General features: G+C 43.0%; 1 protein-coding gene across 1 annotated transcript in view; it reads right to left on the bottom strand.

Moving 5' to 3' along the window:
• Positions 1-22,448, bottom strand: part of ITGB2 (integrin subunit beta 2) — a 48,852-nt gene that overhangs the window by 5,302 nt on the left and 21,102 nt on the right. Inside the window, exons 7-13 of the mRNA XM_066637455.1 lie at positions 21,091-21,246; positions 18,099-18,194; positions 17,295-17,384; positions 11,439-11,579; positions 8,782-8,972; positions 7,746-7,990; positions 1,643-1,862 (exon numbers count right to left, since the gene is read on the bottom strand). Of these exons, the coding sequence (XP_066493552.1) occupies positions 1,643-1,862; positions 7,746-7,990; positions 8,782-8,972; positions 11,439-11,579; positions 17,295-17,384; positions 18,099-18,194; positions 21,091-21,246 (1,139 nt within the window). The remainder of the gene's footprint in view (positions 1-1,642; positions 1,863-7,745; positions 7,991-8,781; positions 8,973-11,438; positions 11,580-17,294; positions 17,385-18,098; positions 18,195-21,090; positions 21,247-22,448) is intronic.

Below are 22,448 nucleotides of genomic sequence, written 5' to 3'. Positions count from 1 at the left end.
TTTTAAATAAATAAAAATAAATGTTATAGATGTGCCAGGGATTTAACTTAGAGCCTCATGTACGCAATGCATTTGCTGTTTCACCAAGCTATAGCCTTTCCTGATATATACGAATAAAGACTTCTTCAGAAAGATAAAATGTGAAATACAAGAGAAATTAAGCAATAAATCCACACAATGCAGGGAGAGCATATATTAAAAAAATAAAGCACTGGGGATGGAAAATATATCTTACTCTCCTACATCATTATTCCTTTGTTAAACCTTATCCTCCCCCATTCTCTTCTTCAGTCCACTGAAGCTAGGGCAGAATCCAGTGAAAGTTAGTACTTAAGCCTCACTGATTTCAATGGAAGACTGTTAGGCATATGCTTAACTTTCTCATAGAAATCAGTTACTGTGTCTATTATCTCAACCTCAGCTCATCCCATGCTCTTATAACAGAGGGATCAAACTACATAAGAACATAAGAACAGCCCCACTGGATCAGGCCATAGGCCCATCTAGTCCAGCTTCCTGTATCTCACAGCAGCCCACCAAATGCCCCAGGGAGCACACCTGATAACAAGAGACCTGCATCCTGGTGCCCTCCCTTGCATCTGGCATTCTGACATACCCCAATTCTAAAATCAGGAGGTTGCACATAAACCTCATGGCTTGTAACCCATAACATGTTACTATAAATGAGTAATGTGGCCCATTTTGTGTCTATTTTAAACTAGAGCACAAGGGGATGAATTGCAAAATGGGGCAAAAGAGCAGCAGGGGGAAGAGGAATGTTAACATTTTACCCTTGTCTCCTCTATATGCTATTTTTATTTGAGGAAATCATTAATTGAAATTCCCCATAAAAGTAGTGCCTCCTCCAGCCTCCTTCATTTTGTCACCATTTTGCAGCCCCCTATACTCTAATTTAAACACACACACACACAAAATACTTTTATCGTAAGGTGCTGTTTGACCCTAATATTGTCCTGCATTAAGGGGTTGTGTAAAGGATTACTGAGATAATATACATTAAACACTTAGAATATTGAACATATTATTCTTATTTTTAAATGAAGGAGATGCTTCACTTCATTATATGGAATTTGTCTCCTCTGAGTGAAATAAACCCTCATATCTCTTCCATACTTTTATCATGGTAATTTTATATTCATTTCTTCTATTCATATTTCTTTTATCCCCACTTAATTAACTTGATACCACCTTTGTGTATTAAATTTGAAGAAAGATATAAATGTAAACAGCAAGAGGCTGAATTATTTGCGTTCTACATATTTTTACTTGTTGTGAATAGTAGTTTTGATTACAAGTTTTGTTAGCTGCTTTGGGATTTTATGGAAAAGGTGGGATGTAAATCCAGGCATTAAATAAATAAATAAATAAATAAATAAATAAATCCGTTATTTTAAAATACAGACTTTTAAGAGGAGATCCTGGGAGAAAATCACAAAGAGCAGAAGGTCTAGTGAGGAAAAAAGATCAGAATTGGCTTCCTCATTCAGCCTTGCTCCCTGTCCTTTCAAAAAGCAGAACATTTTACACAAAATGGATCCCAAAGGCAGCCACATGTCAGTAAGGTGTATGAGATAGCAAGGATATGGAGACAAAAAAGGCAGGACTCCTTCACACCACTTACATGTGCTTGGCACAGGGTGATGAACAGCCTGGACACTCTTCACAAAATGGGGGCTGGTAGCGTGATTTGCATTCACATGTGTTGCACCGACATGTCCCACGACCACTGCATACGCTCCCCCTTATATTCTTGCAACCATCCGTTGAGTTCTTGCATTGACAGGCACTGCCATCAAAACCAGTGTTGCATATACATTTTCCACAGTCACAATATCCTCGATCTGGAAAGAAAGAATGAGATTTAAGACAGACATATTGTCCAACAGCAAAATGTTCACTCAGCTTCTGGTTGGGAGGAATAGCAGGCCAGAAACCTTGCCGATAGCTCTTTACTGGCTGGGTACATCTGCAGATTTAAACAAGATACCCCTGGATGAACATTCTGTGTTGGCAACCTTCAGTCTCGAAAGACTATGGTATCGCGCTCTGAAAGGTGGTTCTGGAACAGCGTCTAGTGTGGCTGAAAAGGCCGATTCGGGAGTGACAATCCCTTCCACACTGGGAGCAAGTGTAGTCTGTCCCTGGCCTGTCTCCCTGGCTATGGGCCTTCCTTCTTTGCCTCTTAGCCTCAGACTGTTGGCCAAGTGTCTCTTCAAACTGGGAAAGGCCATGTTGCACAGCCTGCCTCCAAGCGGGCCGCTCAGAGGCCAGGGTTTCCCACTTGTTGAGGTCCACTCCTAAGGCCTTCAGATCCCTCTTGCAGATGTCCTTGTATCGCAGCTGTGGTCTACCTGTAGGGCGCTTTCCTTGCACGAGTTCTCCATAGAGGAGATCCTTTGGGATCCGGCCATCACATAAGAATATAAGAACAGCCCCACTGGATCAGGCCATAGGCCCATCTAGTCCAGCTTCCTGCATCTCACAGCGGCCCACCAAATGCCCCAGGGAGCACACCAGATAACAAGAGACCTGCATCCTGGTGCCCTCCCTTGCATCTGGCATTCTGACATAGCCCATTTCTAAAATCAGGAGGTTGTACATGCACATCATGGCTTGTAATCCATAATGGATTTTTCAGGGTGGTGTAGTGGTTTGGGAGGTGGACTTAAACCTGGAAGATCCAGGTTCAAATCCCCCCTTAGCCACAAAGCTTCCTGGGTGACCTTGGGCCAGTCACTTTCTCTCAGCCTCACCTACCTCACAGGGTTGTTGTGAGGACAAAAGGAGGGGAGCAGCTGTGTACTCCACTCAGAGCTCTTTGGAGAAAGGGTGGTGTAAAAATGTGAAAAATAAATAAAAAATAAATAAACTTGTCCAATCCCCTTTTAAAGGCGTCCAGGCCATATGCCATCACCACATCCTATGGCAAGGAGTTCCACAGACCAACCAAACGCTGAGTAAAGAAATATTTTGTCTGTTCTAAGTCTCCCAACACTCAATTTTAGCGGATGTCCCCTGGTTCTGGTGTTATGTGAGAGTGTAAAGAGCATCTCCCTATCCACTCTGTCCATCCCCTGCATAATTTTGTATGTCTCAATCATGTCCCCGCTCAGACGCCTCTTTTCTAGGCTGAAGAGACCCAAACACCGTAGCCTTTCCTCATAAGGAAGGTGCCCCAGCCCCGTAATCAACTTAGTGGCTCTCTTTTGCACCTTTTCCATTTCCACTATGTCTTTTTTGAGATGCGGCGACCAGAACTGGACACAATACTCCAGGTGTGGCCTTACCATAGATTTGTACAACGGCATTATAATATTAGCCGTTTTGTTCTCAATACCTTTTCTAATTATCCCAAGCAATGGAAAGGGTGTACGATGAAATAAAATACAAATCTTCCAATTGCTCCTGTCCTATGGCCTCAGAGCAAAGGCTCTGCAGGTCTAGTACAGTTTAGAGTGAGGGAGAAAAAAAACAAACATTGAGCTCAAGATGCAAATGGAAGTAAGTCTGACCTCCTCCACATAGCTTGCTTTTCTGGGGCATGTAGTGGAGAATGGACATAGGAGACAAAGAGAAAGCATGTGGATTTAAAAGATAAAAGTGATACCAACAGCTGGGATAAGAAAAAAATGACAGCCCGTGGGGGGGGGGGGGGTGCCAACACAGACCTTTGCTCCAGGCAAGGGGATGGGGAAGTCCACCACGAGATTAAAAGAAACCTGTGTGAGGCATTTCTAGAGACTGCTGTTGCTAATTTGTGAATAAAGGAAATAGTTTTTGCTGCTTGTTTATCTTGTTTTCTCCTTTGTTGACATTCTTGTAATAATGCTTTGTCTTTTGTTGATGCTGGAATGGTTTTTCAGCAAAGATATCCAGGTTGGAGTAATGCTGACATCTAGGGGCGATTTAGGGGAAAATAAAAGAATTTGCTGAACTCTTTAAATTGAGACTAAGCTGTTTCAAGTTGGGCTAAATTGTGTAACATTTGAACTTCTAAATTACAAAGAAAAAATATTGGCTACAAGAAAGAGACTTAAAAACATCTGAATAGCTACAAAAAAATCTAACAATGATTTCTACAAGAAATCATCTCCAAAATTCCATTAAATAAGGAAAGTATCCAAGAATTATTAGAAAAGATGGAGGATAGATTAGAGAAGAAGATAGAGACAAAATCTGAAGCATTACATTAAGAATTACAAGACATGAAAACCCAGAAGCAAAAAGATATGTCATGCCTAGACACAATGTGGAAAGAAACCAAGACATGTATATGTACATGTATAAGACATGTACATGTATATGTATAAAAGGAATAAATGACAGAAGAAAGCCCATGAGGCAAAATCTGAGGATTTGGAAGTTAGATAAGACTCAAGATACACTTTCATTGATGGAACAGGCACCAAAAGTGAAAACTAAGGTTTAGGGCAATACCAGATCACATGGGAGAGAAGATGAGAAGTAGAATGAGAGATATTGTAGCAGAATTTCTTCTAATTGAGCCAGGAGACCTGGAGATTGATCTTGATAGGATCTATAGCAGCATTTTCAACCACTGTGCCATGGATGGTTCGCAGGTGTGCCACAGGTGTTTGGGGAGGGTCATTTATTAGTAGGGCAATTGGGGATTTGAGCCCCATGGCTTGTCAATAGTTAAAAAAAGAAAAGAACTGATGGTGTGCCTTGACAATTTTAGCACCTTGTCAATGTGCCATAAGATGAAAAAGGTTGAAAATCATCGATCTGTAGAGTAAACACAAGATTTACGAGATGGAAGAATCTTGCTAGAGACATATTAGTGCATTTTGTAAGGAAAAGAACAAGAGATATGATTTTACAACAACACACAAAATCAAGGCTTACAGTAAATGGAGTACCTATCATTGTGTGGAAGGAGGTCCCACTTAGAATTCTAAGGAAAAGAAAGGATTATGGCTTTTTGGTGGGCATTTTAAAACAGAGAAAGATTGTTTTCAGATGAGGCCAATTGGAAGGTATCTTTAAATTCCAGCAAAAAAAAACAAACCCTTTAGATTGGACACGGTTCAGAAAGCAAGATAATTTATGAGAAGATTTGAGGAAGTGGGAGGAGAAGTTAAAAAACAATGTGATCTGCTTACAAGAGACCCATATAAAAACATGGGTTACAAAACATGGGTTATTCAGAAAATTTGAGAAAAGAATTTTTTTCAACAAACTCAAAGAAGAAAAATGGAGTTGTTATATATGTAAAAGAGAATTTATGCGTAAAACCACAATTAGTGTTTTCAGATGAAAAAGGTAGGTGGTTGGCTGTTGAAGTTACAATAGCGGGAAACCAAAACATTAATTATGGGTTTGTAAGCTCCAAATCAAGACAGGGGAGTTCTTTAGGCAATTATTGAATGTACTTTTAAATCACCCATATGCCAGCTATTGTTTGATGAGAGATTGGGCAGTGGTGTCAACACAATGGGATAAAAGGTCCAAAAAAGAGATAAAGACTACTCAATAAAAATTACCAAAGACATTTTTCAATATGGCAGAAGCTTTAGGGGTGGTGGACATTTGGCAACAGACGAATGGCAATGCAAAGGGGTTTACTTATTGCTCAGAGAAACACAGTTAAGAAAACAATTTAAGGGTTGATATATTTTGGGTGTCAAATGACATATCAGTTAAAACTTCCAAAACAGACATCTTAGCAAAAACTTTTTCAGATCATAATCCATTGCTACACAAGCGCTCCCATTTCCTCAGGAGGGGCTAGATTCATTGTACTGTGTAGAGATCAATTTCAGAACCAGCCAAACTATTTCCGCAGTCTGAGATGGATCTAAGCCATTTGTAGCCAACTCTCTATAAAGATGCACCACTTGTTAAAGTGATGGTGTTAGCCCATTTTCACAATTTGGATTTCCAGCACCTGTAATTGAAATGTAATACCTTCATTTGCCAGGAAATGCATTCAAATTGAAAATGGCTTTACCTTCTACTCTGCACTAATATATCCAAGTGACAGAGGCATGCATAGGATCGCTTGTGAAAATGCTCTTATTCTCTTGGTACTGCAATGACCCCATGTAATGGAAGATCAGAAGATCATCAGGTGGATGATGTGGTGTTGACAGCGATTCCATGTTTTGACAGCTGTTTGATAGCTCTGGGAAGGGCAGGGCTGGCTCAACAGCTGTAATCAATCAAGGCCAATGGAGCCTTGGACACCTGAGCTTCATTTGACCTTGATGGGGCTTTGAATGAGCTAAGGAGGTAGCTCACAGCTGAGCTGCATTTGCACTTAATGGGACACAAAGGATAAAAGGCAGCTTCAGGAGCCAGATGCTGACTCAAAGGGGGAGCTGGAAGTGGGATGCTGACCCAGAGGGAAACCTGGACCCTGACCGAGATGCTACCTGACCCAGAGGGAACCAGACCAAGAGGGCTACCTGACCCAGACCTACAAGAGAAGGGGACTGCCAGGACTCTGCTGGAGGACACAGAAGACTGGGAAGACTGGACTGTGCTTTGGAGACCGGATTGGACTTGAATTGGAGGTTTCAGACCTTTACCCACTGAGTTAAGTGGAGTTTTGGGGAGGGAAAGCCTCTGGACAAGAGGACTTGCAGGGAGTGTCTGTGTTCATAGCAATAAATTTGGGTAGTTGCTGTAGATAAGGAGTTCGGTGTTCATTCCTTTGCACACCACAGCGGTTGTTCTAGAGATAAAGAGGGTGTTAATTAGCCAAAAAGCAGGCATTAGAAGGGAGTTGAGATATTTGGATGGGACAAATTGGCGTAGTTGGCAGGATTCGAAAATTAGGATAGGACACCCCAGGATGGAAGAAGAGGCTGGCATTGGCACAATAACCATTACAAGATGATGCAAAACAAGAATATTTCTTAGAGGATAGACATTCCTCTAACATTCACAAGCAGTTGATAAATTACTAATGAAAAGAAGTCACATTACATCAGTTCATGCAACATACAGGTGGTACCTCAGTATCTTTGGGGGATCTGTTCCTGGATACCCCCCCCCCAGCATATCAAAATCCACAGGTAACAGAATCTGTGGATTGTGGCACATTTAACTCTTTGAATGTGATTGGAGCAGAGCTCCAGTTACATCTGGAGGGTATTCTGAGGGCTGGGAAGAAGGTGAGCAGCCTCTACAGCACTCAGAATGACTTTTTGCCAAAAACCAGAAGTGACATTTAAAGGTCTTGTAAGGCCTTCAGAGGGCCTGAGAGGCCTTCTGAATGCCTTAAAATGTCTGAGAACATCACTTCCGGTTTTCACTGAAAACTAAGTGACATTCCAAAGCCTCCCCGAGGTCTTAGAAATTCTGAGGGCCACGGAAGCCGCATGCAGCCTCCCCAGCCCTCAGAACGCCCTCTGGATGCAACCAGAGCACTACTCCAGTCGCATTTGGAGAGCTACAGGTCACCCCTGATTGGGGTTCACTGTGGGTCAGGGGACCCATGTTGACCCAAATCGGCAGATGAAAAATTCACAGATGATGATTTGCAAGCTATACTTCCAAATGCTGAATGTTTTTCCACACACTTTTCTTTAAAATGATCCTGTACAACTGAAATTTTTCCGTTGGTGTATAATTGAAAATCTGAAAAATCAGGTGGTTTGTAACTGAAAATTTTCCTAGTAGAAAATGCAGCTTACTGGAGCAAGGAAAGTAGGAGATGTAACAAATAGTCTCATATTCTGCACTGGTTAGTCACTCACCTTCTCCCCCACACAGACGTCCATTGTGGAGCTCACAGTTCATGTTGTCACATTCACAGAAGGTACCATAGATGTGCTTTTTGGAATCCTCACTTGTGTGGCAAACACACTGTCCACACACACAATCCCCAAGGCCAGAGCAGATAACAGAGGCATTGTCCTTTCGGCAACTCTTTTCCAGTTCCTTGCTGGTTTTGCCTCCAGTTTTGCAATCACAGTTCTTTCCAGTAAAACCAGAATTACATCTGGCATGAAAGAAGAAATATCCAGAATTACAAAAAATGACATACTTTGCTTCTGCTACTATCTAAACATGAATGTGTTTTGGAATTGGTTTCCCTGCATATTTTAGTTTAATTTATTTTGCATCATTTGGGATCCAGTCTATGGGAGTATCTACACAAGCTAGTGTACTTCTAGTGTACTTTCTATGGATTTAGTTTACATAGCTTTTCTGATTTTTAGTGTCAGATTTCACTTCAGTTCAACATACCACACATTCTGTTAACAATTTCACCTTATTCCAGGGGCTAGAGGATATCTGGCACTATTCCCTCAATGTAAAATTTATGACTTTGTCTCTAAGCTGCATCTTATTTGCACATGTCATTTTTAAATAGTTCCCCTGTTTTGTATGTGCTTTTGTATATGTATATGCTTCTCACCAAGAGTTCCTGCAAGTACAAAAAATGAAAGTGGCTTTAAGTACTATTGCCCTAGTCACAATGATCTGAACATCTGGCAGAAGAATGGGTTGGTAAAGCGTCATGCTCTGTTTGGGCTTTTTCTCCAGGATTTTTCTTTTAATGACTCTCATGCCAAAGTCTCAAATTCCATTTGCTTAGCCCTGGAAAGTTTAAACAAGCAGATTGTGCATTCTGTGTGAACAGCTTTTGAATGGGAGATTGAAATAAAGATGAACATATGGAAGGTGTATAAATTAGCTTTTGGATTGGGACTGTGGGCAAAATTTTCCTATAGGATTGATGTATTCTGACAGTCTCTACATGTTATGCAGAGACTAGCTAGTTATTACCTGCAGATTCCACAATCTATTTTCCCTTCTCCACTGCAGTCAGAGGGATCGGGTAATTTCTCATCACAATCGCAGTTGCACCGACTGCGCATATTCACAGTGAGGGTGTCAGTGAAGCCAAGGGGCCGGATGGCAAGAGTTGTCTGATTGTCAAAGCATTTGGTTGCTGTAATTTTCACTTGGAACAAAATCTGTAAAAATACAAAGAATTGTGCCGTCTATTCGGAATTCTTAATATAAGACCAGTTTTGCTGGCTGCCGTGAATTTTTCGTGAAAATACTGAGCAGGTATCTGTTATGACAGGACAGAGAGATTAGAAGCTCATTTATTTCTCATTATTTCTATATATTTTATATTACCAGAGGACAGATTTCTAGAAATTTATTGAAAGAGTACCAAAACAAATAAACAAAAATCCTTCACTGGAGCTTAAACTCAGTAACAACTGCTAATTGGAAGCTGGCTTTATGCTTGCAATTTACTAGTAGTTCAAATGATGCAAACCGGGCTATATGAATAGCTCTAGAAAATAGTATTGTTGTTTCTCTAAGGGACAACCTCGTTTGATTCAAACTAAAGAATGTGAGCTGCATGCAGGATGTGCTCCACTCACTAAGTCCGAGTTGCGAGTCAAGGCTTGAACCATGACCTCATGAATTGACTTGCAAGTCATAGTGCATGCCTGTGGTGACTCTTTATGAGCAAAATTTGAAGTTGTTTCAAGCACAAATCATTCTGAGAACTGAGTTCATGCCCTGGCTGCCCCTGCTTTCTGTTCTCTCCCACCAGCCTCATACAACCCCCCCCCAAAAACCCCCAAAAACTTAAGCCTTCCTCCTCCCATCAACTCCCCCAGCCCCAGTCTCTTGGAACCTACCCTCCCACTACATCTGCTGCCATCTTTCATAATGTCTGCTTCTGAATCACTCATGAGGTCTTCAGCGCAATGTGGAAGCAGTGAAAAAGTAACCCAGACAAAAGAGAGTTGGGACTTGAGTCATTTCAAGTCCCAGCTGTTTTTTTGAATCACTGGCCCCAGGTGATTCGAATTGCAAATTGCATCACTGCAAATTGACTTGGGGTTAGTGATGTCCACAACTTGAGTCAACTCATGTCAAAAACAGCATTTTTGCATGATTAATTTGCATCACCCTGAGTTGAGTGCCCATCCCTGCTTGTATATGTGTGACTAGTACAGCGCAGGAGTGTGACTAGTACAGCGCACAACTTCATTGTGTTTGTATATTTATTCTTTGGTTTCCAAATAAAGTTAGTGCAGATGTTGCACTATGCAGATGTTGGTGTAAAGCCTAAACAGACACAATTAGAAATATCTAGAATTGCTTGGAATAATCTATTAGAGCAAGATCTATTATGAGGCGTTTACATGTTCATTCACACAAACATTTTGGACCACCAATTAATGGTATCCTACCATCAGCCACACCCATTTCCTGCCCACACTCCTACAGACCAGATGGCTTAGATGCATTTGTTGCCTGAAAGTGATATTGAACAGCTAACTTTAGTCTGTGCCAGCATGAGAACAGCTTGGTGAGTTTGGTGACTGAGTGTACAGTGGAGGAGAGTTGGTTGGGAGGGCCAGGGCTGCCAGCCGACACTCTGAAGACCCCCAGGAAGCTGAAGCTGATAGATGGGAGAGTAAGGAAGAAGTGTGTGTTTTGAAACCCCACATCACCCAAGATGCCCCCCTGGACTGGTCACTATAGCCTGGCACGGTGGCAGTGGGTACGAATACCAAGATTTTCTCCTATTTAGCTACTGGTCCAGTAAAGGTAAAAGAAGAGAAGGAAGGAATGTGTGCATGCTAATCACTAGACACTATTTTTTCTTTCCCAATCCTCTTCCCTCACAACACCACATTCCAAAACTCTGCACAGGTTTTCCCAATTGTTTCCAGAGATGTTAAGCAACACAGGAGAGACCATGGTATCCACTGATTTGGTATGCACTAATTTGACTCACCAAGGTCCACCTTCAAATGCCTTGTAACAAGGAAAAAAGCACCAAAATCCAATTTCCTACCTTCGTGCTGTTAAATAATTATAATTTCATTCCATTATTCAGTATATTATGCAGTATAATCCAGTATTATGCAGAATAGTGCCTATACCAATGCATTCTGGGGTGACAATAGAGGAGCAAGAAACCTGGAAGTGGGACTTTAAAGTTGTTTTTCCACTGATTTGGTAGTCCCTGATTTTTTTCCCATTGGGGGTTCCAGAACAGAATCCCCATGGACAACAAGGCATGACCTATATAGGGAACAAGATAGAACTTTGAGGGATTACATAGGTCAAACGCCAAGGAGAAGAATAGGTAGTTTTCTGGAATCTGTCCTCCAGGCTGGTTTAGGACCAGCATGAAAATTAGGCTGTTTCCCAGTCCTAACTTGGAGAGTTTATCCAGAAGGATACCATGGATGCTAGTATTGAAAGTTGCTGATAGGCTCAGCAGAATCAGAAGGAATTCTCAGCAAAGAATTGCAGGAAATAAAGGTTTTCATTGTTAAGCAGGCTTTAAAAATTGACTACACCTTTAAGAAGATTTTGGAAAGGTATCTAAAGAAGAAGTTGCAAGCACCATTCCTCCTGATGAAAGAGATGTTGGCTTTCTCTCTCCTCCTCCCACTTACCTCATCATTGATCTTGACGTTGTCACATTCCCCTCTTGGTTTATCCTTAATATGTATTCTGTTAGGGCAGAAGGAATCGTATGTGATTTTGATGAAGTCTGGTAAGGGACTGTGGTCCAAAATGATCTTAGAAGACAAATTCTGCAAGAAAAGGAGGTTGATGCAATAATGAGAAACTGAAGCCCAAGTAGATCATGCACCTTACCATCTAAAAAAGGGAGAAAAACAAGAAAGTATTTGCTAGAAATTCTCTTCCCAGTGGAGACAGTGCCAGAAAGCAGGTTACTGGAAGCCTGCACTGGGTGCCTCATCACATTTACTGGTGGTGGGCCAGAGTTCCTTCCATCATCCCCATTCAGAATTTGGGAAACCTGTGGTTGCTAGCCAGTACGGGGCGGGGGGGGGGTGTGTGTGTCAAGGGGCAGGCCAGCTTGGTGAATCCTCAGAGGGGCATGGGCCTCAGTCAGTGTCTGACCTGGCTGGCCCCTGATGCTGCCGGTTAAGCAAGTACAATATTAGGCTCCATTCCTAAGAGGGATTTGACATGGATCTGAAGACTTCCCCTTCCTTCACTGATCAAGTACTTCAACACGGCTTGTCAAATCCCCAGCGTGTAAATAGGTATAAACAGGTATAAACAGGTAAATAGGTATAAACAGGTATAAAGCGTGTAAATAGGTATAAACAGTGGCATAATTAGTGGGGATGGCAGCAGCCCATCCTGGGTGCCTCCTGGGGGGTGACACCACTAGTGACCACAAACGCGAAAATATTGCTTGTTAGGAATAATAGCATCATGTCATATATCATTTGATGTGTAATTTACAGCAGAATGCAATGAAACAAACCGGAGTGAAATATCTCAGTTTTATCAAAGGTTATGGCCAAAAAACCAGAAAGCAAAAATACAACTGTCTTATGTAACAAAAAGTAAATTTCCTTAACTCAAAATGGACCAATGAGACTAATTGTTCAAAGAGCCAATGAGATGTTATTATGACACAGCATGGAACCAATAAGGTGTTGGTAAGGTGACACTCTAAGGTGTCACCACTAGTGGTCACACCACTAGTGACCAAAATTGTGGAAATTGTGGTTTTTAGGAATAATACCATCATGTTATATATCATTCAATGTGTAATTTAATGTAGAATGCAATGTGGTTTGTTTCAATACCACATTGAAATATCTGTGCTCTATCAAGTGCTATAGCCAAATAATCAGAAAAAGAAAGCACAACTTATGTAACAAAGTGGATTTCCTTAACTCAAAACTGTTGGAGTTGGTGTAACTCCGTCTGCTGTCCAGAGGGGGCAGGATGATGTCAAACTATGGCCCAGTGACTCTAGCCTTTCTACCGGTTCTCTCTGTGATCCTTGTGGGTGTGGCCCTAACCCTTTATCCTTCCCTTCTCCTCCGAGTACTTCCTCTTGTCCTCTGGCCACCGACTTGTTAAGATGCGCACACCATGGCTCTGATGCCCAGGCCATCTTGAGCAGAAGGCATGCAGGGCGAGGTAGCTCTAGGGCCTTGCTATCTCTTAAGTGTTAGCTGAACCACTGATCCTAATCAGATGCTGTAAATATGTATTCTATGGAACTGTAAGTAAAACAACTTCTTTTCTGTGCAACTTTAACAAGCCATTGGCTTTTTTTTATTCAGGGAGCCGGGTGAGGGAGGTTCCCTGGGGTGATACCCAAAGGGGGGGCTGCTGCTTAAGCTACTCTGCTTCCCCCCCCAAGAGGAAACTATTTTAATAATAATAATAATAATTAATGTTGTTATTGGCATCCTTCAGTCTCGGAAGACTATGGTGTCACGCTCTGAATGGTGGTTCTGGAACAGAGTGTCCTCTCCAGTGCGCAAAGCCTGGGTACAGTAGGTATGGAGGATAGGCTGTTACCCAAGCAGCAAATCCCCCCTCTCCATGTCGCTGAAATGGTCCAATGGAAAGGCAGAGGCCAATACGGTTGGTTCCAGCGGCGTCGCAGGAGTTGCCAGAACGTGACTGTGTTCAGCCATGAACTGCCTCAGGGACTCCAGCTCCGGATTTTGCCTCGAGGTTGACTCCTGAAGCCTTTTCCATAACTGGATGTAGCCACAACAGGTATTTATATACCGCCTTTCTTGGTCTTTATTCAAGACTTTATTCAAGGCGGTTTACATAGGCAAGCTTTATTAAATCCCTATTAAATAGGGATTTTTACAATTTCAAAGAAGGTTCTTTCTTTCAAGAACGACTACATTCAAGGTGTTTCATTCCGATCTGGCTTCACATTCTGGCCTCCATCCTCCCACGCTCAGAGCAGATGGAATTGCTCGGCTTCAGCTTGTCAGCTGCTTCAAGGTCGCACGGTGCCGGTGGCCTTGAACTGGCGACCTTGTGGATGTTATCTTCAGGCAGATGGAGGCTCTACCCTCTAGACCAGACCTCCTGCCCTGAAAATTTTTAATTTTCATCCAACAAAAACTGACCAATGAGTTTGAGTATTCAGAGCTAAAGAGGTGTTCTTATGGCACAGCATAAGATGTTATTATGAGACAGCTAGCTTTTTCATGCCAAAGCTATCAGACCTAATACTCAAACTCCTATTCAGTTATGTGAATGTCATCAAGCCTGCCACTGTTTTTTTTGTTAGTTACTGATGGTTGGGTGGCTTGTACTACTCTGCAGTAAAATAAATAAAGCTAATGGAGGTAACACCATGAGTTACCAGACTGGGTGACACCAACCCTAGTGATGCCACAGGTGGAAAGCTTGGGTGTTGTTGGTCACTGGCTTAAATTATTTTTAAAGTGGATTCTAAATGTTCATGGTGGACTGTAGTCTATCAGTGGTTATTAACCATGATGGCTACATTGAACCTCCAGATGCAGGGGCAGTAAGTCACTGAGTGTTACATGCGTGGGAGCAATAGCAGGGGAGGGCACTGACATTCATCCATTGCTTGTGGGGAAATATTCACTGAATTTATTTTCTGGCCATTTTTATTATTCATTTCATGTCATGTCTATTACTATCTCCCAGCCTCACCGATCTCACAGGGTTGTTGTGAGGACAAAAGAAGGGGAGGATCCATGCACACCACCCTAAGCCCCTTGGAGGAAGGGTGGTATAAAAATGCGAAAAATATTAATTAATGAGCTTTCAAAAATTTATGGACCCTGGGTGTCAAATGACCTAATTATGCCACTGGATATAGATAAGCTATTTTCAACCACTGCACTGCATAGATTACTGTTCTTAATACGTGCCCTGTCCTCCAATACGTCTCTTAAAGTGAGGTATGCTAAGAACGGGCACCTCTCAGACCATATTTCAACTTGTAAGGGGGTAAAACAGGGACGTTTCTTAGCACCTTTCCTATTTAACATCTATATAAACAGTCTGGTGGAGTTTTTGAATGCTCCCGATTTTCATCCTTCATCGTTAGCCAATCGTAAGATACACATACTATTATACGCTGATGACACAGTTATTCTTTCGAGAACCCCAAGTGGAAATCAGAAAGACCTTAGAGAAATTTAGATTTCTTTTGTGATGAAAACCAGTTGGTACTTAATTACCAGAAAACAAAAGTTCTATCCTTTGGTAAGCGACCCAAGAATAGGGTTTGGAGCATTAATGGTCATAGGACAGAACAGGTGTCCAGCTACAAATATGGGGGTAATGTTACAATCAACTGGACTGCCCATCATGAGTCTGTGGCAGAGACAGGACAGAAATCAGCCTGAGCAGTAACTTTTAATCTACCAAAGGTGGCCATTACATCCCAGAGGCAATTAAATTATATCAAGCTAAAACTTTGTCCCAACTTCTGTATGGGACAATTCTAACCCCTCCAAAATTTCACCCCTTTGGAGTGTGTTCAGTTCAAGTTCCTAAGATCCATATGCCAGGTGTCAAGCTATGTCTCTAATGCAAATTTGCATTTGGACTCTTGTCTGCTAAAAGGCCAGGGTTTCTCTTGCTTCCATCAACCTCAGACTTAACTTAAACTTTAGTACCCAGGGTTTAACACCTTTAATACTCCAGGATAAATTCCAATCCTCATGGCTTAAGGCGGCCCACATGAAGCTGAGGCACCTGGGATTCTCTCCAGAGGTCGTTTTGACAGTGGACCCAGATCAGGTGAGAACGGCTATAAGGCAGAGGTTGTTTGACATTGAGTGGCAAGGGGATATTAGCAGAACCCCAAATTTTTTAACCACAGAGGGTGTGAAAATTGTGCTGGCCACCTACTTTGGCACTATTAGAGCACCCAAGGCTCAGGAGGACATTGTTCTTGACCAGGTGGAGAGCACTCCCCTCAGCAGTAGTCGAGGGCTGCTGTAGAAGGATCCCCATTCCTAACAGGGTCTGCCCCTGTGTGGTTTGGGTGAAGTAGAAACAATTGAACCTGTCTTGTTTTGTTGTTCATTTTACCTGGGGATACGTGCAAAGAATATTAGCTCCCTGATTAGGAAATTTTCAGGTCTGCCTGATACAGAAGATCCTAATGGGATCCAGCCCATGGTTTACAACACAGAGTGCAAGTTTCTTGGCAGCCACTTGTGTAACTCACAAGGGCAATATTAGTAATGAGGAAGAATTCTTTGTCTTCCTTTTTTTGTATAGAATGTATACTTTAATTGTTGGAATTTTAGTTCTTTTTAATCCACATTTTTGACATGAAGGAACATAAGCAATGGTGCTTTATATTGCTGTGTTTTGTCTATACTGGTCTTTGATTGTATCAATACATTGAACTAAACCAAACCACTGCACTGTGGCGCAATGGTGTGTTGTAGGAGTGTGGGGGAGAATCATGTATTAGTAGGGCCACTGGGGAGACATGAGCCCCCAGCTGGCAGTGCAGTGTGCCTTGTCAATTGTCAAAAAACCAGTGGTGTGCCTTGACAATTTTAGTATCTTTTCAGTGTATCATGCAGTGAAAAAGGTTGAAAATCACTGGTACAGATAATAGTGAGCTTCCCATAACATGTCAGAGAGCTAAAAAGAGTCTTCAAGGGAAGGAGTACATTGATTATTTTTAAAATGCACATTATTCTTATGTTGGCCAATATCAGGCAGTGATAAAAAATTTTTTTAAACCCTTCATTTGAAGATCTGTAAATGTTAAAGATGCTTAGTTTTCTTGCATGCATCAAAGAGGATGGAGAATTAGAAACTGAGGAGTCACCATAGGTTCTACCTCATGTAAGCAGTAAAGGGTTCACTATTGTGTTAGCTTTACAAATTTATGCTCCATGGACCTACATGTTGCCTTGATCTTTCAGCTTGACATTGGGTTGGGGAAAGAGGTGTTGAGGCAGCAATTCAACAGGTAAAGCTTCCCTTTTTCACTCGCTAGAAATACATTCAATGACTGCTTAATGCATCTCTGCATGGCATCTCTCCCAAATGTCATAATTACTACAGTAAATGTCAATGCAGAGATTCTATAGGAGCAGCAGTTACTGCTGCTATCATTCCTGCAGCAAGCTTGTCTTCCCTCTCCCTTTAGATAGGTGGCAGTGCAAGAGCTTTCTTGCACCTCAGCCTGGAGGAAAGATCACCAGTTTCTTGTTCGTCCTTACTTTGTGTCTTTTCTCTTACTGCCTTCATTTACCTATAAATGCAGAAGAAGAAGATGGGAAATACCATCTGCGTTGCCTCAACATTTGGAGGAATAGATTCCCTTCCCCCACAAGCACTAAAAAGGGTGCTTTTGGATTTGAAAATGTTTGTGAATCATGCTCTTCCCCCATTCCTGACAAAGCTCCTGTGTCTTTCAACAACTATATGACAGGCATAAATTCAAAGAAAATATACTGTATATACTTTAATCTCCTGAGGATGGAAGCAACACTTACATTGTAAGCATCCTGGATAAGCTGGATTATATTACTGGAATCATTCCGCAGTTCTCCCACAGCAGACTTGGGAATCATCTCACTGAGCTTCTAACAATGGAAAGCAAATGATTGAAAGCAAATGACTGTCTCACTTTATTAGATATCATGTGTATCTATTGATTATAATCTCTGCTAACTGGCAAAGAGGCATCTTTTAAAGTAGTGACCTCTTATATTTAGCATGGACTAAGTAACTGTCATCTTCACCCCAGCATCGAAAAGCACAGCCAGTGACTCTTCTGCATCTTTTTCTAGATTGTGAGTCGGGGAAGGAGGGGGAGGGAACCTTGTATTGATTTCTTTTGCTATGTAAAAAACTTTTTGTTGCTGCCCAATCCTATTCAGAGTCTATGGCAGCAGTTCTCATGATCTGCTGCTGTAGGTCCTGTTCTGGTGGTGCGAAAGCTGCACTGCTGTGGTCTTTGGATGCTGGAGCAGGTAAGGTGGCCGCGGTGCAGGGCAGGGCAGGGTGATGAACAGGGCAGGGAGTGGGAAGTTCTTGGCAGCAGTAATGCGTTCCAAGATCCTATCACCTTTCTCAAGCCCACATTCTCAGAGGTTTCTTAGTCTTGCACCTGATCAATAACTGGTGTAAGTCTGAGGAAACCCATTGGTGGCCTGGCAGCCCATGAGGAGGTAAGTGGAAAAGAAAAGGGGGCTGGCAGGGAATAGGATTGGGCTGTCAAGCTTCTAATAATCTTTCATCTTTCCCACTGCAGACATTTCACACCTAATCTTCTATACTTTGGAAAATTTACTTACTCGATAGGTGTCAACAACTTTACTAGTAACAGCAAAAATGGGCTGGATATTATTTTCTTCAAGTTTTTGTACCAGCTGGCCAACAGATGGGTAGTCCTGCATAACAAAAGAAATAGCAGTGAAGGTTTTCTCTCTCAAGTCAATAAAAACAAAAAATGTTGCAACACCTTAAAGATGAACCAAGTTATTCTGCATAAACCTTTGTGGACTGTGGCCTACAAACGCTTCTGCAGAAATCAATTAAAGTGCTGACCTTAAAGTGCTACAACAGTCTTTGTTATTTTTGGTGCAACAGACTAGCATGCTTATCTACTGTGGAAATAGACTTCAAGTCATTGATAATACAGTAATCCATTTTTCAAGATCTCATCTTAGATGGCACAAACAGCAGGTTAAAAGATACCTGGGCGACACTAGCATAGCTAGAGGGGGGGCGGCACACTAAGTTTTGCAGGGAGCCTCACCGCAGCATGCAAGCGGCTCCTCCCCTCCCCTTGGGAGCCATGGAGGGGGGGGGACGAAGGTGAATGGCTCCCAAGGGGAGGGGGAGGAGCTGCTTGCACGCTGCAGGGAGGCTCCCTGCAAAACTTAGTGCACTGCCCTCCCTCTAGCTACGCCAGTACTGGGCGATCAAGCCAGTGACTGTACCATCACCACAAGGTAAGATACAGTTTGTTAACAGGGACTCTACTTTTTTCTCTCTGAAAAATTATGGAGTCTCACCCATTAGCTTCCACTTCTAAAGGAGCGGTGATATGCATCTCATATCCCTATACATATTTTTTGTAGTTGAAAAGGTATTAAGATTTTTCCCTACATACAGGTGTGCCCCCGTATCCATGGGGGTTCAGTTCCAGAACGCCTCACAGTTAAGTGAAATCGTGGATATAGGTAACGTCTCCCCCCCCAACCTCTGGAGCTGAGGGGAGCTCCATTCCCTTTGCTTTGGAGGGTTCTCCGAGCCTGGCTGATGCTGCGGACATCTGAGACATAGAGGTAAAAAAAATTACTTCCGTTTTCCCCATGAAACAGGAAGTGATGTTTTTAATGCATTAGAAGGAGCAATCTAAAATGGTATTCGCAAAGCAACACCACCCAGGGATGAGAAAACCCAGTGTGGCTTGACTTGAATTGAGTTGCCAAGTCACTGCCCCCCCATGACTCAACGTGAAAAAAGAGTTCTAATGGGGGCACTCTCTGAGTTTCCGAGTCACCCTTTAGTGACTCTAATGGACACGACTTGAGTTGCCCCCCACACTTTAAAATGCCCACTGCAGAAAATACAGGGCTTCTGCCGGGCTCTGTGTGTGTGTCGGAGTTCTCTTTATTCACTCCCCTGCTGACCCCACCCATCTGTAAACAGAGAGGGAGTGCGAGAGAGCTGGGAGAGAAGCAGCGAGAGGGAGGAGGAGGATCATGAGCAGCAGGGAGGCTTACCAGAATGACTCGATCCTTTGCAGTCCTACTCAGAAGTAGTCTCACTTTAGCGGGTCATTCAGTGAGGCTCCATCCCCCTCCCACCAGCCATGATGGCTCCTCCTCCAGTCCATCCTTTGTCCAATGATCATCCTTCCTTCCCATCAGAGACGGGGGGGGGGGAAGAGAGCCCAGTCCCCCCTCTCCCCTCCTGCTCACATTAACCCTTTCTGGCCTCCTGGCTGGAACTCCCTGCTGCTCACCAGTCAGAATCATGAAAACAGTAAGCAAGCACCCCCAGACACAGGCAGACCCAAGTCAGCACACGTGGGGACAAGTGCCGAGTCAAGAGGGCCCTGACTTGAGTCTTTTTCAGAGTCTTCCACATGTGCGACTCATGAGTCGCAGAGTCACCCAAAATCATGCATTTTCACAACTTGAGTCCAAGTCACCTGACTCAAGTTCCCAACACTGTCAGCACCATAACACGAAGTTGGGTTTATAAAATGACAAAGCGCAAAATCCTGCTCAATTAACGACACAGTACTGCCATGTATCTATTAAAGTGGTTGCAGAGGGTCTGTTGAGTGCTTCTGACATCACTTCTAATTCTCTAACTCCCTCAAAGCTCTGTTGCTTTCATTAACTGTAGAGTCTTCTGAGCATGCTTAGAAGCTGCCAAGGAAAATGCATGGAAAGTGTAGTTGAGCCACAGTGCATGTGAGTAGGTGACCATACCTTGGCCCATTGGAAAGGGCAGGCTGAGAGGAATGCAACGTCACCAGAATGGTCCTGATCCAATGAACACAAGCCCCAAAAACACTCAAGAAGGAAGTCCCTACCTCCAAGCTGATAAAAGTATTAAACCCTACAGAAACGGAAACTGAGCTACATGTTCACGTTTACTCACTAGTAAGCAAATGTTTAATGGTTCCTTGCTATGTTGGTGTGGTTTATTTTCCTGCACTTTAAAACCAGTTTGTTTCTATAGCAATTCAATGCTGTGTTCAATTCTGTTGGTTCAAGTTGCTATCTTCTCAGTGTTTTAATTTGGCAGTGTCTTAAGGCCTGATCCTGAATAGTGCATCCTGGTTCACCGCCGGCACACATTGTAGCAAATGTGCCATAAGGCATGTTTGTGAGCCTTTACCACGGGCCCAGCGACCACAGCAGTTTGCCTGGATTGGTGGACATTGGAGAGGTGAGTGGTGACATGGGGGAGAGGCAGGGGGGAGGCTTGGCAGGGGAGAGAGCAAGGCGGGAGGGGGTGGGACCAGCAAAGCTCAGCTCCACCAGATTCTGAGCCCCAGGTCAGGCCACATGGCCTGATATGGGACTCTCCAATTCTACACCAGCTAAGAGCTGCCACAGAATCAAGTAGCCCATTGTGGTTAATATGGTTAATCAATAATCTCCTTCTCACAAGGTGTCGCCGGTGGCTGCCAGGCTCACTCATGATACCACAGCAGTCTTGGGTGCCAGGCAGCTCAGGATTGGGCTGTTAGTCATTAAGACTGTGCAGTTCATTGGCAGCTACTTGATGAGATTTACAGTGCTACTAATGCTTTGCACTTACATATTCATTGCTTTTTTTATACATATTTTCCTCCAAGTGACAACTTCCATCGTAAGGAGTTAAGATGGCTCCGAGTTTACCATCCCCAGCAAAATGAAAACCGTCATCTGTAGTGTACACTAGTAAGCGAGTTGCGTTATTCCATCCAATCTTACTCTGGATTAGAAAAAAAAAAACAGATTTTAAAACTGTAAGTAGTTTACTTAAAATCAGAGGAGCAAGGGATCGATCTGGATCCATCTTACCTGGTTACACTTCATTGCTTTAAAGCTGTTTCCTCAGCCTGGCTGAGACACCAGCAGTGAGCTGGGCAGGAAGAAAATGGTTTAATAAAGTAGCAGAGCACAGTGATATACCCGTATATAGTCACTGATAAGTTGAGGGCAAGTTTTAAGCCAAAAATCATAGACTTTGCTATGATCCATGGATAAATCAAAGGTTAAAGGGGTGCATGAAATGCTTTGAATGACTTACCAGTAATTGTTCTGAGGCACCAAAGAAAGCCAAAGGAAAAGGAAGGAGCCATGTTACCTTCTTCTCCAAACAGGAAGGGAAATAAATGAGCTTATGGGAGTTGTAGCCTTTGTGAGAAATGCAGTACAGGACTACTAGAGCAGCAGCCCTCCTTTTTTTTCTTTCTTTCTGTTGCTGCCTCAGAACAATTACTGGTAAGTAAAATAAAAGTTAACCGCTTCCTATTTATTTCAATTGAGCCTTTTCAAACATTCAGGCTGCCTGCTTAGAGCTATAAGCTTATAGGCTTATAGCGACCCTGTAAAAGAATAACATTTTCTGTCTAGTAAACCTGAAGTATTCAGTCTGTGCGTCCCAGCTCCCTAGGGAGGCATGGCTAGCTGCCAGGGGCGTTGTGAGGCATCTCCAGGAGAGAGGTGGCCATAGCTGCAGGACCTAGTACTAGGAGTAAAGTAGAGTAGAATAGCTGCTCTGCTGCACCTGCCACCTCCGTACTTGCTGCTTTTCTGCTGCTGTGAACAAGTTGGGTGGGGCCGTGTGAGGTGGGAGAGAAGGCTGGCTGGACAGCAGCACAGCAGCTGCATCTCATCAGCACAGGGTGCGCTCCTGGCAGGCTTCAAACTGGGAGGGAAGCAGTGCTTTTCTCAGCTTGGGAAGGAGGGAGCCCAGCCTGATCGGGGTGGGGGTGGGGGGTCCAAATGCCCCAGCCTGCATTACTCCATCTTGCCTGGGGGGAACAGGGGTGGCATCTGCATGTTGGGGTGTATGTGTATGAGCATACCCCCATCTACTTTGGGGGTGAGTTGTAATCTTACTCTGTGTGGCTACAATCCTATCCACACTTTCCTGGGAGTAAGCCCCACTGACTCAAATGGGACTTACTT

Source organism: Tiliqua scincoides, chromosome 1, assembly GCF_035046505.1.
Source record: "Tiliqua scincoides isolate rTilSci1 chromosome 1, rTilSci1.hap2, whole genome shotgun sequence".
In the NCBI taxonomy this organism is placed as follows: domain Eukaryota; kingdom Metazoa; phylum Chordata; class Lepidosauria; order Squamata; family Scincidae; genus Tiliqua; species Tiliqua scincoides.
This window is presented reverse-complemented; position numbering and strand designations above follow the sequence as displayed.